The sequence below is a fragment of the Mustela nivalis genome (assembly GCF_964662115.1).
Source record: "Mustela nivalis genome assembly, chromosome: 17".
NCBI classification, from domain to species: domain Eukaryota; kingdom Metazoa; phylum Chordata; class Mammalia; order Carnivora; family Mustelidae; genus Mustela; species Mustela nivalis.
The window spans coordinates 32,702,432-32,724,748 of NC_139036.1; the positions used below are offsets into that span (position 1 = coordinate 32,702,432).

The following is a 22,317-nucleotide window of genomic DNA, read 5'->3' on the forward strand; positions in this document are numbered from 1 at the left end:
CCATGACTTCACAGCTGTTCCTGCTGCCCTAAAGTGACTGTCCCGTCAGCTCTGTCCCCTCAGTTGGGTCTGCAACGCTGACTCTGGGATTTTCTTATGAAAATGCCTGATGGGTGGGAGGAAGATCTGGAGGTTAGCTGGGGAAAAAATGAGTAATGCAAAGCCATCTACTTAGTAAATGCTGCAAAAGAAATAAAAGTAAAAGCTGGCTCCTGTCTCTGGGGACTCTAGAATGATTCTGACTTATCATGTCACAGAGCAGAGTTGGGGGAAGCCAAAACTCGAAATCTGCTGGCAAGGAAGAGAACGAAGGAAAAAAAAAAAAAAAAAAAAAGACAGGGAGGGGCAATCCGGAGGGGGAGGAAATAAAAAGAGAGAGAGGGAAAGACAAGCGTCATTTAGGAACAGAGGTAGAGCGAAAGAAGGAACTCCAGGATCTGAAACCAAGCACACGGCACAGTATTTTTCTATATTTTCTTTTCCCCAGAGCAGATTCTTGTCCTGTCATTTTATTGACGGACGTGCTATTACAGGCTCTTTTGCCAGAAGTTGACGGAAGAAGCTCAAGGGCTGCTGTTTCTTCCCTCCCAAGTCCCGGTGGCTCCTCTGGTAATGGATTGCTTTTCTCTGAGGTATGTGTATGTCGTCTGGGGACAGATCTTCATTTGCAAGTTAACTTATGCATCAGCACTGGGGGCAACTTTTTTTTTTTTTTTTGCTTTCTAATATAATCTCAAATACCCTTTTACTGGTGAAATGATGATTCTAGGGTATCTCTGGACAGCAGTGATTAATTTTGGTGACTAAAAATTATATGCAGGCAGGCAGTTCTAACATCCAGCTTCATTGCACAGGGAGTGATATGTTGATTTGGGCTTGAATCTGTTTTCAGTGGTTGCTTCATATGTTCAAAGTATTAATCTCATTGAAACAGCCTCAAGAATCTTCCTCTAAATTTCTTCAGTGATTGCAACTGCTCAATTCTGTGGCTGCTCTATTGCTTCTCAGGGACAAAAGAGAATGACTTAACATGTCTGAACAGCAGACAAGAGCATTCACTGATTTCTCCTAGGCAGCCTTTCAACCAGATGCTTTTGACCAAGATTTTCAGATTTTGTCCTAAAATGTTCTGGTTCAAAATACCCAGAAATGGCAGCAAGGGCACGAGAAAATCGAGAAAGTCTAAAACTTGGCTGAAAATTTAGCATGCCTATTTTTTAATACATGTCATGGTCTGCATAGTGTTGAAATTCCCTGTTGAGTTCCATGGAAGTTTTTGAATTGATAGCTCGTTACTAAGAGTTAATCTTATCTTTAACATAAGTACAAAATTATATCCTACAAAACTGAATTTTCCCCCTGCTCTTCCTTTTTCAAATGGATTGGAAGGTATTGCCCTATTTCAGATCACAAATCCTAATCTCATTGCTGCTGAATTTTTGCTGACCTGCACCCCACCGTGGTCCCAGGGCACATATTGCACTGTGAAACAGTTACAACAATGAAGACTTACTGACAGTCATCTGCTATAGAAGAACACCATTTGTACCCTCGCTGCTGGTCTTAACACTGATTTGGTGGGCAGTGAATTGGTGGTAGTTTGGAATGCATGTTATGCCTGAAAACACTGGCAGAATCTAAGTTGCTATGAGTTTTGGAACGAACTATCTGAAGGATTGTTTATAGTGCATTCTCCCCATGAAGGAGGCTGCCTTTTGGATTAGGATTGAGACTTTTCCGTGTGTTTAGAAAAATGAGAAGCAATAGACAGAGCGGAAAGCCTTGTAAAACATTTGTAGATCGTCAGAGTATATTGAACGCTGTAAAGTGCTTCCTGCTTTTTATATCTTCCCCTTTTTTATGGCTATCGTTTTATCTTGCATTTTGCAAAGAGAATGCAAACAATCAGGAAAAGAAAATATGAACTCTGATTTTCACATGCATCTGTGTGTCCTAGAAAAGAACCCAAGAGATGTTTCCCCAGCTCTTTACTTCTACTTACAGGGCTCACTCTGATGCATTCACCTGATAGGTTCTGTCTCCTCCACAGTTTCCACTCTGGAGAGAGCCCCCAGGCCTAGTCTGTGAACCCAGCGAAGAAACATCGCTAGTAAAAATGACTGAAGACTCCATAAAGGAGATCCTGGGAAGCCCAGCATCTTCCAAGCCTGTGACAATGGAGAAAAACCCCAACAGCGAAGTGGTGGTCGCCACGGTCCCCTTGGTCAGTGAGATTCAGTTGACAGCTGCTACAGGTGGTGCTGAGCTCTCCTGTTACCGCTGCATCATTCCGTTCGCCGTGGTGGTCCTCATTGCCGGGATAGTGGTCACTGCTGTGGCTTACAGCTTCAATTCCCACGGCTCCATCATCTCCATCTTGGGTCTGGTCCTCCTGTCATCTGGACTTTTTTTGTTAGCTTCCAGTGCCTTGTGCTGGAAGGTGAGGCAGAGGAGCAAGAAAGCCAAGAGACGGGAGAGTCAGACGGCTCTAGTGGTGAATCAGAGAAGCTTGATTGCTTAGGACGGAATGAGACCAAATGGGATATGTGGCCTGGAAAACTTCCTCTCCCTGTGTCATCCAACTCACCCAGAACTAGAGTGGGAGAGAATGAATGGTGCATTGCGGTATACCAGAGGAATAGAGATGAACTGAGTGCGGGAGGGTAGAGGGGGTTCTGTTTTAGGAAAAACCTACTTGTGTCTTCTTTAATGACAAACTTAACTCTAAGGGCTATTTCTAAGACTGAAAAATCAGCTCTTCCTCTACATTAGACATTCGAGGGGTCATGGGGGATGTATGGCATTAGGCAATGTTCAGTTCACCTTGGAAAGTAGCCAATGAAAGATGAGAAAATAGTCAGATAGTTCTGGCACACCAGCGACCTGCCTCAAAAACAAAAACAAAAACAAATACAAAAGCCCACACTTTTAAGAAGTTGTAGCATAAAAAAATATTCTGCTGAGAGTCTAAATCATCTTGGATTTTGCATCCTTCTATGAAATTCTGTGATAATTTTTTTAATAAGTAGATTCTCTGGCATCTTTTTTTTCTTTTGCTTTTAATAACTCATCATCAGTGGTACTTTTTCTTAAAGAATAAACTAATTTTTTTATGTTTTAACATTGGACAGTTTTAGATGATTGTAATGAGTCAGAAGTTAAAAGGTAAAAGATGTAGCTACTAAATGACATGGGGGGTTAAATTAAAGTTAAAATAATCCAACCTAGCACTTTTGATTTTTATATAAAGTCTAATATACATTTCATTCAAAATAATTAAATACTTATTGCTGCTGAAATTTCTTAAATGCTTGTTGCTGTTGTAGTTACGTTTATTGCAGTTCCAAATTGCCCTTCTTCCCTTGCCTCATTGGAAACATCTCAAATACATTTCTCTCAAATGGGCATGTTGCTTCTCCCTAACTTATCTAGAGGATTTTTATTTTTTATTGTATCATTCTTTATGACTTGTGAAGAATAATATTAATTATTGCTCACTACATACTAAACACTTCTATGCCATTCACAATTAAGAAATTAATGCCTGGAGTCAGGAATTTTATAATGTGTTATTAAATGCGTGTTATCTATTCCATCAGCCGTTAAATATTTGCTTCACTTATTTTTTGAGCATCAACTCTATGCCAGGCATTGTGTAGATTCTTAGGATGCTTAAATGAGTTAGTTCTAATACAATGCTAATAAGTTCACTGCTTGACTTCTGTGGATATTGAGCTATTCTAAACCCAGCTAGGACTCTACCCCAGAACTGTCGCCAGGTATATCGTTGGTCCATGTAGTTTAAACCACATGAAATGAGTATGGGAAGATACTGAGGCATGAAGCCTTTCTTAAACCTTAGAAATGCAAAGAAAAACAAAACAAACCTCACCTAGCACTTTCAAGGGAGGCACCCTCTTAAGGAATTTAATTAAATATGACAAAAGCCCTGTGGTGCTGACTGCTGCCTAGTGCCCAAGTAGTTTTGCCCAAGTAGGAGAAGCCTCAATAGCCTCCTCATTTCTCCTGGCTTTGAAGGTCAGATGGGGCAAGCCTGGAGTTGTTCGCTATAGTAGAGTACACCACAATTATCTTAAATGCATGCATATTCATACTCCTCCACGCCCCATTGGGCCAAATCCAAGTATGTAACACCGGGTTGGTTTCAATGGGAGAGAGTCTGTGCTTTGACATGCCTCTTTTCTGCTCAGAATATTCAAAGGCTCTCCGTTGCTGATGAAGAAATTTCTCAGGCAAGTGTTCAAGGTTCTCCACTATCCGATCCAAACAGATGTATCCAGCTTTCATTTCAGTCCAGCCTGAAAACTCATGAGTTAGTCAGATCAGACTATTTAACATTCTGAATCAGACTGTGGTTTCCTGCTTCCATGTACATTCAACTTCTGTTTTCCCTCCTCCATAATGCCATCTTGTTCCTCTCCATCTAAACGTCTCCAAATCCTGCTTCTCATTAGAGTCCCAGCCTAAATAAAACAGCTTTCCAAAAAACCTTCCCTTTTACCTCAAAGTAATTATTTCTTTACTCATTTATTCTCTGAGGGTACCTTTCATTTTCTGCCATGTTGGTGGCATAAATATTTTAACTTCTTTTAAAGCCCTTTAGAAGGGATGATGTCCTTTTTTCTTTTTAACCCTCACGTGATGCCAAATACAACATCTTGCACAGAGTAGGTATTCAATAAATGTTTGCTAAATGAACTAAAGAATGAAAAATCAGAAAGCAAGTGTAAATCAGAAAGCAAGTCTAGAATCACAGTCCGTTTATTTTACTCTCTTAAAAGAAAATATCTTAGTTCTCAGCTCTTCCCAAATAGGTCATCCTACTCTGCCTTCCTCAACTATAAGCAACAGGTGCAGATGAGTGCTTGCTACCTTTGTTCCTACTTCTCCAGCCTGCCCTTCAAAATGCTTGGTAAGTAAACTCATGAATGATTTCAGGCCACCAGGGGGCCTCATGCTGCTACCTGAGTCCCGAAGGAAACACTGGAATTACAAATTGTAACAACTGAAATGGAATCAAATCTGAATACAGCAAGATATCTCCTAAATTGGGAGGAGGTGGGGAAGATTCTCCACTGAGCGCACTACTACTCTCCTTCCTAAGCCATTTCACAATGGCTACATCTGGTTCTCCTAATCAGCAGACGAGCCCTGTGTGGGAGCCTTCGGTCCCATTAAAGGCACAAAGATTGTCCTATGCACTGTGAATTCCAACTCTCATGAGGATGAATTATGATATCACAATTATCTCACAACATACGTCTTTACTGGGCAAGAATGTCTTTTCAAAAGGTTTTATTATATAGTGATAAGCAGATATGGAATGTATTCATAAGAATGATGCAGGTATGTATGTATTAAAAAAACAAAACAACAACAACAACAAAAAAAACCTGGCCCCATCGTGCAGCACTAGAAACCAGCTGTCTCGCCCACCTGGATAACCCTAAACCCCACACATCTTGGGTCACACAAGAACAACTTATTCTTTTTTTTTTTTAAACAGGAAGAACTTTTGACCTCATCCAGTGCAACAGGTCTCTAACTAGGTGAGAATCATAGCCACCCAGGTAACTCTGTGCTTCCCACCTCACTATCTTCATTAATCCTGGGAACCTTGCCTGCAGAAGATGGTCAAGGTCATAGGGATCATGCAGGTGACTAAAGCTAGGGCATAAGGCCAGGAGAGCCAGATCACAAATCCTCAAACCTACCTCTTTGTACCATCACCACTCATAAAACGAAGTGGGGGGAGATCTCCTGGTCTCCTGGGAAGTATTATGGTTTTGAACTTAGAAGATCTGACTATAAATCCCAGTTCTATTAAACTAGTCAGATGACCTTGAGCAGTTAAGCTTCATCTTTAAAATAAGGTTAATTTTAAGAAATGATTTAGATTTTTTTAAATTATAAAGTACTATATAATTACAAAATTGTTATTTATGATAATATCTAATGTTGACCTTAGCTTTTTTCTCTCTGATTATTATCCCAACATGTCATTAAGCATCAAGCAGCCCCCATTTTGGTTAACTGACTTTAATCAGACACTTTGTTTAACCTTGACATTATCCATAAAGGTTTTCTAGATCCAAAATAATCTGAGGAAGGTTCCTGTTCCAAAGATGAATCCTAACTTACATTTCCTTAATATGGTTATAATTTTCAGTATTTTCACATACATAGGAGTTGCTATAAAGGTATATGTAATATGGATATTCAATTAGGTGCCCTCAACATAAAAGATTAGGAGAGTGAAAAGTCCTTTTCTCCTCCCCCCCCCCCCCCCCCCCCGCCATTCAAGCCAATCTTGTACTGGGCTGCCCCAAAGAAAGGAAGACCAAAGGCAGAAATCTAAAGAGAAACAAAAGAAGAGAACTCCTAATGCCTGGCTTTTGAGCTTCCAAGGGCATCCCTGTGATTTAGGACTTATCTATGGAACTGTCAAGGGTAGTTTGTTTATAGCTGATTTTTAGAGTACTCCCTTACTCTAGGACTTAATCTTGCGTACAACAGTATTCAACTGTACCTGACGTTACCCAACATTCTCCAATCACACTTTGAGGCTGGAAGTGCATGTGTCCTCCCAGCTCTTCGGAGGAGCAAACCACCTTCAGAGAGGATAAGTGACTTGTTCAGTCAAGGTTTCACAGCCAGAACCAAAATGTTGACCAAAAGATAGACACCAAGCTATAACAGGTATCATTTCCAGAATGTCTCTTTAGGAAAGGAAGACAATAAAAGTGCTCTGACACGGACTTTTCTTTTTGAAGTATAATGTACACAGAGAAAAGTGTACACCTCAGAGAATTTCACAAACCTATAGAACTAAAATCCTGATGAAGAAACTAAATGCAGCAGCCTCCCCAAGTCCCCCTTAAATCTACTCCCAGTCATTATTTTTCCAGGGGGAACATTATTCTCATCTCTAATACATAGAGTCATTTGGCTCTTTTTTTTTTTTTAACTTTATATAAATGGAAATCATACAAAGTGTACTCTTTGTGCCTGGCCTCTTGATGTGCCATCACTTCCAATATTAGGTTATAAAGACACTGAGGCTTTTGCCTTAATGTTTCTCTCTCTGTCTCTGTCTCTGTCTCTCTCTCTCTCTCTCTCTCTCCCCTGCCTTGTTCTGGGAGAAGCCCTCTGCCATGTCACGAGGACACTCAAGCAGCTCTGGAGAGGCCTGTGGGTGAGGAATTAAGGCCTCCAGCTAATAGCCAGAGAGGAGCTGAGACCTACCAGCAGACCTCAGTGAACCTAGAAGGGGATCCTCCCACAGTGGAATCTCCTGCTGACTGTATCCCCAGATGACAGCCTCACTGAAACCTCCTAAGACGCCTTCAACAGGAACCACACAGTCAGGGCTGAAGTCTACGATTTTTGTAGGCCCTAGGCACTTGTCTTCATGGGCCCTTTCTTTCACTAGAAAGAAAAAGAAAGAAGGAAGGGGGGAGAGAGGGGGAAGTGAGAGAGGGGAGGGAAGTGAGGAAAATGAGAATGTATTTCACCTATTGCAAAAAGAAAATTGTACTGGCAAGTATCGTGGGCTCTAGGCACTGCACATACTGGACCTAATGGCCCTTTACTCAGTTAAGTCACTCTTGGATTCCTGATCCACTGTAACTGGGAGATAATAAATGTGTGTTGTTTTAAGTTATATGTTTTAGAGTAATTTGTTATTCAGCAACAGATAATATTGTGCTCTTGTGAAATTTCCTCTACGTGACTTTTGGTGTACATACCACATACACATCTTTGTTGAGAATACACCTAGGAGTAGACTGGATTAAAGGGTAGGTGTGTGTTCAGCTTTACTGCCAGAGTTTTCAAAAATGGTAACATCAATTTATACTTTCATCAGCACTATAAGAGAGTTCTGGATGCATTATAACATCATCAATTTTCAAAATATTTTCAATCTTCCATTTCAGTCATTGTGGTGGATGTAATACTTGCTCTTAAAACATATATTTAAGAGAAGGGATGTGGCCCTGGAAGCTGAGCTCTACTAGGGCAGAGCAGGCTAGAGGCGGGAGAAGAGATTAGAGTCGAAAAACACAAATTAGATTTGGGCTTTGAAAAAGCAAACAGCAAGAGATAAATTCTCCCAGAAGTGCTCTGAGACCAGAAAGCAGGCTAAAAACTGAGGGCTGAGTTCACCATGCTAACGACATTTCCAGAGTTCTCCCTATGCTTGAAGCCTCATGCTCTGAGCTTTGCATGGACGATCTCATCTGATCCTCAGCCCAATCCAACGAAGGAGGTTCTACTATTACTTCCATTTGATAGATGAAGACACAAAGTCACAGATTAAACCAAGTAATTGAGATCACACAGTTAGTAGAGTAGGGTCTGGTTTCAGATTCCAGAACCCACTCACTTATCCACCATGTTGATACTCCCTGGTACACATTAACCTTCCAAAACCTGATTCTTGAATAAACGTCCCAACCAGACACTGAGCAATACAGGGACAAGAGTTTGAGCTAAAGCTAAAGAGTGAGTCAACAGTTTGGAGAAACCAGGACTAAAGAGGTAGATGATTACGGAATCATTTGCCACCTGAAGCCAGGTCTTCTTATAATATATCTTGTAATTCAGCATTTTGCACCTTTTAAGACACTCCTATTAACAAACATAGGACTGACCTAGGACCTCAGCCACATCTTCTGCCACAAAATCTGGTGCTTTCATTCTTGGCCTCCTGGAGTTTCCTGTGTGGAAAATTCAAGACTCAGAATTATCAGCCAGGCTCAGCCCAAAACTGGAGGGTGTGACGGAAGTACATGGCAGGATAACTTGACCTACTTTAGGGGGAATCAAAGAAGGCTTCCTGCAGGTGGGGTCTTGATAAGAGCGGGACAGGTAGAGGAGTTGGCCAGGTGATGGGAGTAAGTAAGAAGCAATCAGAGATATGCCCTGAGGGAAAACCCAGAGTGAGTGCTGAAAGGTCACTTAGCCCCCAGCCTCTCCACCTCACTCGATTGCTCTAAGGCAACAATGAAAAAACTCCTTAAGGGGATTTACCAATTACAAAATTTTATTCAAGCAAAGAGGCACAATAACTCCAATATCCATAAGGTTCAAACTTAACGAGAACCAAATGTTCAGGTTCTAACTGAGCAGGAACACTCCACTTTAATGTATGAGCACCATGGGGATGGTGAATAAAAAATAGTATCATAACTAAAATATTCCACTTCCTCATTATTTCAATAATGATCTTCCCTGAAGATGGTGTAGCACTCCTGTTAAAGGCATGGACTCTAGATACAAAGTGCCTAGACTTGAAATTCGGTTTTTCCATTTCCTTGCTCTGTGTCCTATACAAGTAAACCTGTACCTCAGTTTCCTCGTCAATAAAATGGGAATATTAATTGTACACCTCATAGGGTTGTAATAACTATTAACTGACTTAACAGATAAAAAGTGTTTTGTCAATGACTGGTACTCAATATATTAAGTGGTACTAGCATCTATCTTGATTTTAAAGCAAAGCCAATATGCTTTGACATATAAAGCTACAGAAATTACCAGAAAATCAGTTCAAATGAGATATTAGTAGAAAAACAGCAGTTTATCTCATGAGAGAAATTTCAAACACAGAGAAAATGGGTTGACATAGAAATTTGCATTTGGTCCTATCAGGCAAGAAGACACCCCCTCCAAATCCATCTACCTATCAATATTTTGTTTGCTCAGTCAGAAGCTGTTTGTGTTCAACATATTCATACCCAAATTTACATATCTTAAAAATAACCCTGATGGCATCAAGCTACCTGATAGAGGGCTGGTTAGCATTTGGACAATGCTTTGATGTAGGCATAGCAATTTCATATTCATTTCCACGCTAACTCTTTCTAGAAGCTCTGTGAAATATTATTCTCACGTTGAGATGGGAAAATTGAGGTTTGGAAAGGTTAAATGGTTTGCTTAGGATCAAACATTTCCTAGATGACAGAAATAAGATGCCCTGATCCAGGTCTTCTGTCTTTCCATTCCACCTCGCCCTTGCCTTGTTAACCTGGGCAATATAGGTTCCTGTGGAATGCCCTCCCTTGGGGGTCTATGCCCCCAGGTCAGACAGCTAAGGATGTTTCAACAAGCCTTGAAATTGGTTATACTTACAGTTATGCTTTATTGTTCTGATTGGACAAAGACATTTTTTAAAGAGTTAAGGTGGTGAATTGAGATTTGCATCAACAGCTGAAATAAATATATAGTTTTAAATCCTGTAGAAAATACACATTTTCCACTAACCAGCTCTGGTTGCTTTTGAGGGTTTATTTGTTTGTTCCTAGATAAAAGAAGCTTACATCTCCATACAGCTTATGTTTCAAACAAGAGACTGTTTTTATCAGTGGTTCCCAAATGTCTGTTCAAGCCCTGACAAATTCAGACTCACCCAGAAGCTCTATAAGACCAGGACTCACAGGTGCTGACCTCAGAAGCTCTGGTTCAGCAGATTCAAAATGGGACCTTCTATCTGTTAAAAACAAACAAAAAAAACCCCCAAATATCCCAGGAAATGAAAATTAATAACCACAGTGTTTTTTTCTCTACAAATTGTTTTATTTCTCAATAAATTTATAATAAGGTAGAAGACTGGTTAAGTATATAGATTTGTCAAAGGCGAGACATCAGGTAATATGGCAATATTTTATTTTAAAATTTCAATGTGTATTTTCTTTATTCTAACTTTATTTCACTTCTGAAAACCTATCTGATCATAAGTTTTGCATCTTTACATAGATATAACAGAATTATAAGAATATTTATAGAACCACGGAACACTGGAATGTTTTTCTCTGGAATTCTGTTTCTGCTTTTGTAGTCAGATTCTTTCCCCGTGTTCCCCAGTCTTTCCCTTATGTTCAAAATAAACAACTGTTATTGTTAAAAAAAAAAAAGAGTCTTTCTGCACTGCCAGCATTGGCACACACTTACCCCCAAATACCTTTGAATTTATTATGGTACATCTGTATTATATACACTCAGTAACTAATAAAATGAATGACGCAAATTGGTACATACTAATATTAATTTGGATATATTGCAGAGTGTCTGTAACACATTATGTGGAAGGCAAATTTTCAACTAATATTTATCATATACCATTCTTGTAAAATAAATTGGAAGTGTATTTGAGCTTGTTTAAATAAAAACTATAGAAGAACCCAAGGAGACCCATTAAAAGCATGTCCATCATTGGAGTGTTGATCTAGGAAAAGGAGACAGGTTTTCTTTACACTCCTCTAAGTTGTTTTGATTATTATAATGAGCAATAATTAGCTTGAAAAGAGTCTAGAATGAGAGGGGAATAAAGGGGCACTTAGAGAAACATTACAAATAAAAATACAGAGCTCAGGTGCCTGGGTGGCTCAGTTGGTAAAGCGTCTACCTTCGGCTCAGGTGATGATCCCAGGGTCCTGGGATTGAGTCCCACATCAGGCTCCCTGCTTCTCCGAGAGCCTGCTTCTCCCTCTCCCTCTGCCTGTTGCTCTGCCTACTTGTGCTCTCTCTCAATCTCTTTGTCAAATAAATAAATAAAAATCCTTAAAACAAACAAAAAAATACAGAGCTCATAAGTGATTCCAGTATGCAGCCATGTTTGGGAACTGTTGATTTAAGCCAGACTGGGATCCTCTCCGTTCATTCATTCATTAGTTCAATCACTTGGTTAATATTTACTGGGCATGTACAATGTGTGAAACATGGGTAGGTATCAGAAATCCAAGCATTCAAAAGAAACATTCTGTGATTGAATTAAGAAAGTCTGGCTAAGGTAGTCCAGGCATAAAACTTTCTACAAAAACAATAAAAGCCTGTAGGGTCAAAACCCAATCTGTGTATTAATTAAACATATTGGATTCCTGTACCTCTGGCATCAAGATAGAATGGGAACAAAGTGCCTATAGTAATTTGGAATAAATACCGGTAAGAGTCTTGAATGTGAAAGTAATAGGAATATAACATACTCTATTGCTTTCACTTTCCTTTGTATTTAATCACTAATTTTTATAGGCCATAGGCTTATGTGTATTTGGTTTCATTGCATTAGTTGTGGTACACATTAGTAAATTAATGAATCATTAATAATTAAGACTATTCCTCCAGGAGACGGCCACACCCTAAAAATACTCTTTGCTTAGGAACCCTGAAGAGTAGTAGAAAAAACTCAAGCAGGTGGCATTGAGAAAGCCCTTTTTGTGGTTTTAACATAGAATGAACAGCCAGGATTGAGTCACAGTGGATCTGATACCCACTGCTCACAGGTTCCCCAGCGTTTTCATCGGGAAGTAGCCCATGTCCAAAAAAAATAGAATTACCCTTTTGCTCCATCTCAGCCTCCTATCGAGAAAAGCAAACACAGATGATTTTCCATTTCAAGTTCAAATACAGAATGGATTGCTTCTTGTTTTGCTTGACTGGGGTAGTTAATGAGAGTTCAGAAACTGGCACCCTGCCAGGCACAAATCAGTTGGGGTCACACTGTCAAAGGAACCCAGAAAAAGAAACAGTGAGGGGGGAGGGGTCGACCCAGAAAAATTATAAGTTTGGATAAAGCGGGACTGTGATCGTTGGTATTTCAAGCGTCCAACACATGTTGCCTTTCTGTATAGAGTGGCTAGTCCAGAGCAAAAAGGGATATTTGGAGGCAAGGTTTGTGTTGCTTCACTCCTCTGCAACCACACTCTATAATAAAAGTGCTTGCATCAGAGGAAGGCTGACAACACATTTTAGCACTTTCACAGTTCTAACTTAATCACAGCAGGCAGCTTTTCTGCTACTGGGAGAGCAAGCTGCGTCACTAGGAACATCTGACTCCAGGATCAAGTGTCAATCACTTTGCCTAAGGTCGTTAAAAAATACTAGGGTGTCCCCTTACAACATAAAGGCTTTGCCTGAGTAACAATTAAGAGGAAACACATAGCATGATAAATAATTGAACAGGTGGATTAGAGAAATGCCTTTCCTGTGCAAAATGAGAGGAGTGATGGACAGCTGTAAATCCAGCTTCTTTGGCCATCTTCCTCCACAGCCCAGGGCTCTAACTAGTTGAACTACTCTTTTTTTTTTTTTTTTTTTTTTCACTTTGACTTTCTTGGTCATTCAAGGCATCTCTAGGACCTCATGGAATCAGATAAGCTGCAGAGAAAAGCAAGACCTCAGACCTCAGAAGTTCCCAAGAGCGGCTTTCAGGGGACGCCTGCCAGTGACTAATGCTGCCGGGAATCGCCCCGTGAGCGGGATAATACTTTGGATGTAGTCTGTGCACGACAAGCTCTGCTGTGGCTCAGATGGCAAGTCCCTCTGCTTGCATGACTCAAGAAATGCCCAGTTTAACTTGCTGCTGCCAAAACACCTATGAAGCACAACCTGTCATCTCCTCAAAGAGGGTCTCCCATTCAGCTCTTGAGTTTGTTTTCCTCCCAAAACAATAACATTGTTGAAGTCTCCAGAAAGGGGACACAGGGTGCCAATTTATGGTGTTGTTCACAGCAGTCCCAACACCTTTGCTTATTGATATCCTGGAAATATTTAACACCAGAAAGTTCTCTTACCCTCAGACTGGTAACCACCCACCAATAGATGTTTTTCTAACAGAAGACAGAGGAAAGAGAAAGAGATAGAGAAGGAATGAGGACAGAGGAAAAGAACACAGAAACTTTTGCAAATAAGCCACCATCCTAGTTTCTATTTGCAGCCCAGCAGCAGCATTTGAAGCCCTCAGTGAAAATAAAACCCTCAAGCTTGGAACTCCCGCTACCACGGCATATTTTTAAATGGTTACGAAAGGAGTCTGAGCATTCAGCCTGGCAATGCCCAAGATTCTTGGGCCACTCTGTGGTTAGTACTTGAGGTCAACTAGGTGGACAGACCCTTGTCTTGCCAACCTTAGGACATGTAAAGAAGATAATACATGTTGGGATGATAAGGAAGTCAGAGAGAGCAGATGACCCAATGTAATGATTCCTCGCTTCCAAAACAGAAAAGTTAACCACACTAGAATTACATGGAGGCAGAATTTGGAGACAAAATATTTTTTTTTTAAAGAAGAAATTTATAAGGAAAATTTCAAACATCAACTAATACAAGAGAGAATGGCATAATGAACACCCAAGTCCCTTACCAGTGGCTTCAGCAATTATCAACTTATGGCCAGTTTTGGTCATTTGTACCCTTCCCCCAACTCCCATATACCACACCAAATTATTCTGGAATAAACCCCAGACAACATGCAATGGATGATTTAAAAGGCAAACTTTTATAAGATTTATGAGTTGGCTGTAGGTTAATGAGGTTAAATACTATAGAAAAGCAATTTAAATAATTCATTTTAGATAATTTTTGTTAAAAAAGCTGAAACAAGCTCTCCCTGAACTTTCATACTAACTAACATTTGCTTTCATACCAGTTTCATAAAACTTTTCCTGGTGGTGCTATCTGATGGCTAGATAGTGAGTTATATGCAAATAAACAGCAGACCTATCGTCTTGCAGGATGTAGAGTTTTGGAGAAACAAGGGTGGATTGTAATTGAGAAGGGTGGTAACCCCAGTGAAAGGGGGCAAAATGTAGTGTGAACTCAGAGGGGGTGTGGAGGAACATGGAGATCAGAGAGCCTCTGCCGGTTACTAAGGTTACTCCATGGTCTGCAGCCAAAGCTGCTCTTTGATCTTCATCCTTCCGACCTGCTTATTAATCTCCCCAGAGGGCTGCCCTTTCCCTAGTCACTCACCCAAACCAATCCGGAATCACAAAAGGGTAAGGAAGCTTAGGGGTGAGCATCTGAATATACTAACTTCCCCAGGCAGCTTTGTAGTTCTGTTTTCTCCCCTCTACTTCCACCCCTCTGTGAGGGGAGAAGTGGGAGCGAGACATTCAAAACTCCCATGGTGATTCATTTTCAATGTATTTAGTAAATCATGATGTTGCTGAAGGAGTTTTAGTTTTAACTGTGTGAGGATGAATCATAGCACTGATCCTTTGCAGCATTTAACTTCCCCTGGACACTTTAATTGTATTTTGATAAATGAAAACGAGGTTATACATTATTGCAGGGTTGCACACATTCACCTCAATAGAATTTTAAAGCCCCTGTTGTAAGACAGCACTGTTGTAAATGCCCAGAAAATAAAAAGTTGAGTAGTAAACGGTCACTTGGCTCAAGAAGTTTGGAGTGTAACAGGATTCTACAGGCAAGTACATACATGGCCATAATGCCATCGTAAGGAAGATCGAAGAAAAGGAAACAAATGAGAGTGACAAGAAATGCTATCAGCAGGGTGTGATGAAGATGCAGAGGGAAATGTCCTTACAGAGAACAGTGAATGAATCCTAGATGTCTGTCAAGCTGGAGAAGGATCTCAATGAGAGAAATGGGGGTTGAGGAGAAGACAGGGTTTCAGGGAGAAGGAAAAATGAAAGAAAAGGGAAATATATGAGAACAAGTGAGACGTGTTCAGGGAAACGTGGAGTCCACGTTGGTAGGAAGGTAGGTTCCCTTTGGGGTGGAGGAGCAGGATAGGATTTAAAAGGCAAGGTGACTGCAACAAGGCATAAAACAAAAAACCCTCTAGGGAGTTACATGCACAAAGTCTGAAGCAGGATTACCTGATCCTGGTTTTGACCTTGAGCTGAGTGATCATGGATAAATCATTGAAACTCTTAACCTGAAGGTCTCTGCCTATAAAACCAGGATACAAACAGTGCCCATCTCTGGCTACTATTGTTTCATTACCTTATCAGTGGGGTACAGCAAGGTTTCCCTGGATTGTGCAGAAGAGGAAAGGCTATTATAGTTCATAATATATTGGGGAGGGGTTGAATGTGGCTACTCCATCTACCATCCCCCTGAGGTGAGCTGATCCCAGGCAGGTCTGAAGCCTAGAGCTACTCTAGATTAGGAGAAGATTCTTCTGGAAGACTGTTTTTCTGTTGCTGGCAGGACAACAGAGCTTTGCCTGGATGGAAAAGCATTCTTGAAATCTCAGAATGTTTCAGCCAGCAGCAGCTTTTTATGTTGACTTTGCTGGGTGGAGGCGGTAACTGATGGAGAGGGACCCATGTTCTGAGAAGCCATGGCAGGACCTTCTCATTTTCAGTTAGTTTGCCTTATGACATGTCGCCAGCCCTGTCTCTATACACACCCCAGCCCATTATACAACTCCTGAGGCACTTTCCAGTTGAAAAATCTCAAAAGTGAAAGAAATAGGGGGTGTGGAGTGTGTGAGATGTGATGTGACCTGACAGCACTGGGATGGATGGGTCACCTCTCTGCTCCCTCCCCTTTCCTCCTGGAAGGGGTGGAGTGAGAGCTGATGCCAATTTAATGGGTCACAACTGGGTGTCTCTCCCTTCCTGGAAGGCCTGGCAACATCTCTCCTACCATTGTGATTAGGAAGAAAGCATTCACAAGGATGATTATCTAATCAGGGAATTAGCCTTGGTTCATGAGGCAAGCATTAGGGGACTCAAAAAATCTAATGGAAAAAAGACCCACGTCAGGAAATAGCACCAGTAATCACACCCTGAATGATTATTATACACAAACCCTATGAAGATTTGGGACAATTATTTGTAAACAATCATCAAATAAAATTTTCAGATATTTATCTGGAGTACCTACTCTATTAAAGATACTGCCAATTTCTCCTATTTGGTTTCCTCCCATCAAGCCACTGAACTCTTGGGTTGAATTTGCTCAAATGGCAGTCTAGAGGCCATCTGATTCCAAATTCCCTTGGGTGCTTGTTAAAAGTCTGGATTTCTGAGTATCCACCTTATACCTATGGCAACACAATCTCTAGGAGGCAAAACCTAGGAATCTGAATTTAAAATACTTTTTATTAGAAAAATTTCAAGCATGTTTAAAAGTACAGAGAGAAATATAGTAAGCTACCACCTACTTATCACCCAGCTTTAATAATTATCAACCCATGGCCAATCTTGTTTGATAAATACCCCTAACCCAGATTATTCTGAAATAAGTACCAGATATCATATCATTTCATCTGTATTTCAGTGTGTATCTCTAGATAATAAAGAATTTTTTAAAAATATAAATATATTTATTATACCTTAAGAAATTAACAATTTTCCTTTATATCGAACATCTAATCAACATTCAAATTTCCCATGTTATCTCACAGGTTTTTTTTTTGTTTTTTTTTTTTAAAGTAGATTCCACACCGAATGTGAAGATTGAACTCATGACTCCAAGATCAAGAGTCTCATGCTCTACTGACTGAGCCAGCCAAGTGCCCCATCCTACAATTTTTGAATCAAAAACCAAAAAACTTCCCCACATTGCAATTGGTTGATACACCCCTTGTCTCTCTTTTTCCTCCTATAATACTCTTGTTCCACTTTTTGCTTCTTATTTGTTGAAGAATTTGGGTTGTTTGTGATGTAGAGTTTCCTTTGACCCCTGTAGTTTTCTTCGATTATTTAAAAATGTTCTATAATAATTAATTTTATAATGTATAGATTTTATTTGTTGGTACTTTGTTATTTATTAGTAATCATATAATAGCTATTACTTTATATTATATAAATTAGTAATTATGTCATAATAATAATAATTATTATTATTATCATTTAAATGTAAAGCCTTGACCAGATTCAGATTTGGTGGTTTTGGCGGGAAGACTTTGTAGGTGGTGTGAAGTATCAAATACTTCCATCTGGGGGCGCTAAATGCCTGGCTGTCTTTTTATAATATTAGTAGTCGTTAATAAACATTGCTTGGTTCCATTAACTCACTGGGGACTCCAGTTCTTTATTTTCAAAACAATCCAGATGAGTTTTACACACATTAAAACTCCAAGAATTTAGGTCTCATCCTTTTTCCATGCTGCTCGTAGAATTATCCTACAAAAAAAGTAAATACTCCTTCGCCCTCTAATAAACTCTTCTAATAACACCAGTTTGAGGCCAAGCAAGACAATCCTTCACAGTGTGGGGAGACAATATTAGTGTGTTTTTTGTTACTTTTTAAACTTAAACATGAAATTAACATAATTAATGTCTCATATATGAATCCATCATAGTACTGTATAAGACTTTAAAGGAAGGAATGCACAATCAGAAAAGGTTTAAAGACTGTTGCCTAGAAGATGGAGCCTACATCACTAAACTTGTCAGATAGAAAACACTTCCGCAGCTTTATTCCCCACCACTCTCCTTCCCCTCGCATCCTATGTTGTGGCCACAGTGAGCTTCAGCCGTGGCTCAGTGCTGCCATGTTCCTTCACACCTCCTGGCCTTTGCTCATGCTGCCTCTGTGCCTGTATTATCCTTCCTGCAGTTAAATACCTGGCAGGCCCCTTCCTATGGACACTTGCCATAAGTAAGAACTGTTCCCTTCATGCCCTAATGGACATAGTACATACGTCCATCCTGGTTTCTAACTTTTTGAAATGTAATTGTTCTTTATATGTTTGTCTTTCACTATGCACGACAACTCCAGTCAGCTGGGGGCTGTGTCTTCTATCTCTATTTTGTGACTGTATATATTCCTCTGCATATTTTTAATCTGGGATCCAGCTCAAAGGGTATACTCAGAAACTGTTAAGATAACCAAGAAAGAGGAGGCGAGAGCTGGATATGGAAAAGCAGACTGAAGTTAAGAAAGGCATTCTGCACACAGAATTAGGCTAGTAAAGAAATGCTGGTGAAAACAACAAGGCAGGTTTCAGGATATAAGTTAGGATTCTTGGGGTTGAAAGCAACAGAAACATCTCTGTCTGTGAGAAGAACAATGGAATGTGCTGGAATAAGAACCAGTGACTTATAGAGCCATAGGAAAGCTGGAAGGATCAAGTTTAGAAAATTGTAAGAGGCAAATGTATTCCCAAGAGCCCAGAAACAGGAAGCACAATAGTTTTTTTATTTTTTTATTTTATTTTTTAAGATTTTATTTATTTATCTGACAAACAGAGATCACAAGTAGGCAGAGAGGCAGGCAGAGAGAGAGGAAGAGAAGCAGGCTCCCTGCTGAGCAGAGAGCCCTATGCCTGCCGGCCTTGATCCCAGGACCCCGAGATCATGACCTGAACGGAAGGCAGAGGCTTAACCCACTGAGCCACCCAGGCGCCCCAACACAATAGCTTTTTTTAGCAGAAAGAATCTAACCAGGATGATACTACACCTGCCAGAGGACTCTGCCCACACCACCACAGCTGTAAATGAATCCCAACTGCTCCTCTGGGTTTGCATCACTCACTCACTTTTTTTTTTTTTCAATTTATTTATTTTCAGAAAAACAGTATTCATTATTTTTTCACCACACCCAGTGCTCCATGCAATCTGTGCCCTCTATAATACCCACCACCTGGTACCCCAAACTCCCAAACCCCCGTCACTTCAGATTGTTTTTCAGAGTCCATAGTCTCTTATGATTCACCTCCCCTTCCAATTTACCCCAACTCCCTTCTCCTCTCACTCACTCACTTTTTATTGTCCTGGATGGGAGCATCTGACTGGCAAAGCCTTAGTCAGTGCTCATATCATGGAGGCAAGCAGGGAAGAGATGATACGTGTGACCCTACCTCCCACCAATAATAATGTAATGGAAAGATTCTCCCCAAAATAAGAAGGTAAGGTGGTTGAATTTTCGGACAGTTAAGTACACTCAAGAGAATAAGTAATTAAATTAGCATGACAGCAAATAATTCATCCTGGACAATGGTCAGAGATCAGGCTAGAAACACAGGGTACAGGTGGGAACCAAGTTACACAGTTCCTCCCATTATTTCCCAGGCAAGGTAATTTGGTATTTATGCTATAGATGTAGGGGGGAGAAGCATTTTGAGGTTTATCTGTAGAGGAGTAATACCATTAAAAGAATTGTTTGGATAATTAAAGTGATCCCTTTTGGATGACTGGATTAGACAGGAAGATACTAGAGAAAGGGAGAGCAGTCCATGAGTGTTTGCAATAGTTGAGGTTCCAGAGGTTAGCCATTAATCTGCAATCCAGAAAAGCTGAGCTGGATCCTCAAATAGCAAAGATAAAAGCAGATCCTAAGTCTGGATCAGGAGCCAAACATAGCAGACCAGAAAAAGGATGAAGGAGAGAAGGGGAGCCAGGATTAGAAAGTCTCTCCAAGGAATTTCACTAAGTAGATCACAGCTCTCTGCACCTGTTGTTTCCTCAATGCAGACTCTGGTGCTTCTGCTCTCACCTGGGGATACTTAAAGGCATCTCATGGTCTTTGCCAGGAATCAGTAAAGGGTGGAACAAGAGTTGGGGTGGGGGGAGTGTTGAGTGACAGACTGATGGTATCATGAACAAAAATACAGAGGGAAATGTGAAGGACAAGTCTGATGGAAAAGGGTGACTTCCATTAGAAAGACTTAAGTGTAGAGATGTATATCTCTAGGAAATTGGAAATACAAGTCTATAGCTCAAGAAAAAAGTAGGGGACTTTAGAGAAGGTGTCTGAAGAAACTAACATTTATTAAATGGCTGCTACGAGCCAGGCACTTTCACACCTCAGCCTTTGCACTAACATTTACTGAGGTGAAATAATTTCCTCCTATTTCACAAGTGAAGAATCTAAGGATCTGACATTGGGTTTTTCTCCAAGTTCATACAACCATTATGCAGTGTACCCAATACTCAAACCTACATACTCAAACTGCCAGATTCTCTATACACTTTAAAGTCATATTTTGGCTGAATTTGGAAATTCACTGCAATTGTAGACTAGTGGGATGATGAGAGAAACTAAGTTAAAATAAAAATGCCAAGGAAAAAAAGCCAAGGTCATACAAACTGGTTTAGTTAGCAGAAAGCAAGCTGGGAAGCTAGAGACAAGCTGTAAATATATGAAAGTTAGGATTCACAAGAAAAGTATTCATACTTCTATGTATGAAAAAAATGTAAAGAAAAAAATTGGGGGCCACCTGAGTGGCTCAGTCAGTTAAGCGTCGGCCTTCAACTCAGGTCATGATCCCAGGGTCCTGGGATCGAGTCCCATATCAGGCTCCCTGCTCCGCGGGAAGACTGCTTCCCCCTCCTACTCTCCCCCTGCTTGTGTTCCCTCTTTCCTTGTATCCCTCTCTGTCAAATAAATAATTAAAAATCTTAAAAGTAAAAAATTGGGGGGGGGGGCAAAAATCCAGGAGGTTTTTAAACTTCTATTTTTAGTTCTGCATAGATGGTGGAATTTTGCTGCCTGGGCTCTTTTGGTGAGAAAGGCTAACATTTTCCCAAAATATCATTACCATAATTTTTATAACCAATTCTCCAGAAGGTAAAATTAATTTTAAAAGAAAAGGAAATAATGAAATAGAACAGTGGAATAAGAAGAGTAAAGTGTCCATTTGAATTATTAAAGAAGGCATAGTTTGGACTTTTTAGTTTAAACATAGACTAAATATTATTACTCCCAAGTACTTATCAGACACAATAGCCATCTCTTCTTCGTCACCCATACTTGCTCAACCCCTTATAATATGGCTGCTGAAACCGGTCCTTTACAAGTCATTAAAGGTCTTCTAGTTGCTAAATGCAGCAGCTTCCCCAGTCCGTCTTCTCCAGTGTCATTCTTCATAAGAGTATCAGGTGAAAATAGCATAAGTATTTGGGAGAACAGAACCAATAAGACTTTGAGACTGATTATTTGTAGAGGGTAAAGAGGAGGAAAGAATCAAACTTGGCATCCAAATTCCAGTCTTGGAAACTGAATGGATTAACAAAAATAGGGGAATCAAGTTGAGCCAAGGCAGGATGAGCAAATGATGACCACAACTGGAAAATCAGAGTCATGGGTGTATGCTTTATCTTCTCAAGTGAATTAAAAATTTTTGAGGGTAGCAGGGTCATGAGAATTTTTCTTCTCTCTTTTTTCTTTTGTAATTCTGCCTGCATCTGCACATCTAAATCTCCTTCAGCATGCTCTCCCTCTGCTACCTTTTTGAAAAGGATCTTGGGTCTCAAGTTTACTCCCACCAGGAATGCCTGTACTACTGTTCTGCTGAAGACAACACTCTTACTGTAGTAAGAATTTCGGCCAATAAAGAGAAATATGGAAAGTCCCTAATTCCCATAATACCACTGCAGAATTCTTTAAAGTTCAATTAAAATTTACCAAAGGGTTGTTATAGCAAAGAAGAATTGCAAGGTAGGAGAGGACAACTTCAAACCTACAGTTAAATACTACTATTTTTATAGAACAAAGCAAAAGATCAAAATAACGTAAAATCTTTACAGGGGAAGCTCCTCATGAGCATAATCTCTTCTATCTAGCTAGCCTGTCTCTTCTAACATTAGCTCTTTC

The 22,317-nt window shown here is 40.1% G+C and overlaps 1 protein-coding gene and 2 long non-coding RNA genes across 4 annotated transcripts in view; 2 read left to right on the forward strand and 1 right to left on the reverse strand.

The window, feature by feature from the left end:
* The first annotated feature begins 225 nt into the window (after nucleotides 1-225).
* TMEM100 (transmembrane protein 100) lies at nucleotides 226-3,598 on the forward strand. Of its 2 annotated transcripts, XM_082707708.1 has the most exons (2): nucleotides 226-632; nucleotides 2,051-3,598. In XM_082707708.1, the coding sequence occupies exons 1-2, from the start codon at nucleotides 249-251 to the stop codon at nucleotides 2,519-2,521; spliced, it is 855 nt and encodes a 284-aa protein (XP_082563834.1). In that variant the 5' UTR covers nucleotides 226-248; the 3' UTR covers nucleotides 2,522-3,598. The 2 variants fall into 2 exon arrangements, with proteins under 2 accessions (XP_082563834.1, XP_082563835.1); XM_082707709.1 differs by lacking the exon at nucleotides 226-632 and having other exon boundaries at nucleotides 2,094-3,598.
* A 1,621-nt stretch (nucleotides 3,599-5,219) lies between these two features.
* LOC309851881 lies at nucleotides 5,220-7,684 on the forward strand. The gene is made up of 2 exons (XR_014304976.1): nucleotides 5,220-5,570; nucleotides 7,167-7,684. It is a non-coding gene; the product is annotated as an uncharacterized lncRNA (long non-coding RNA).
* A 10,118-nt stretch (nucleotides 7,685-17,802) lies between these two features.
* The window catches only part of LOC309851883, a 111,323-nt gene continuing 106,808 nt past the window's right edge, over nucleotides 17,803-22,317 (reverse strand). The window contains exon 5 of the long non-coding RNA XR_014304979.1: nucleotides 17,803-17,903. This is a non-coding gene — a long non-coding RNA (uncharacterized lncRNA). The remainder of the gene's footprint in view (nucleotides 17,904-22,317) is intronic.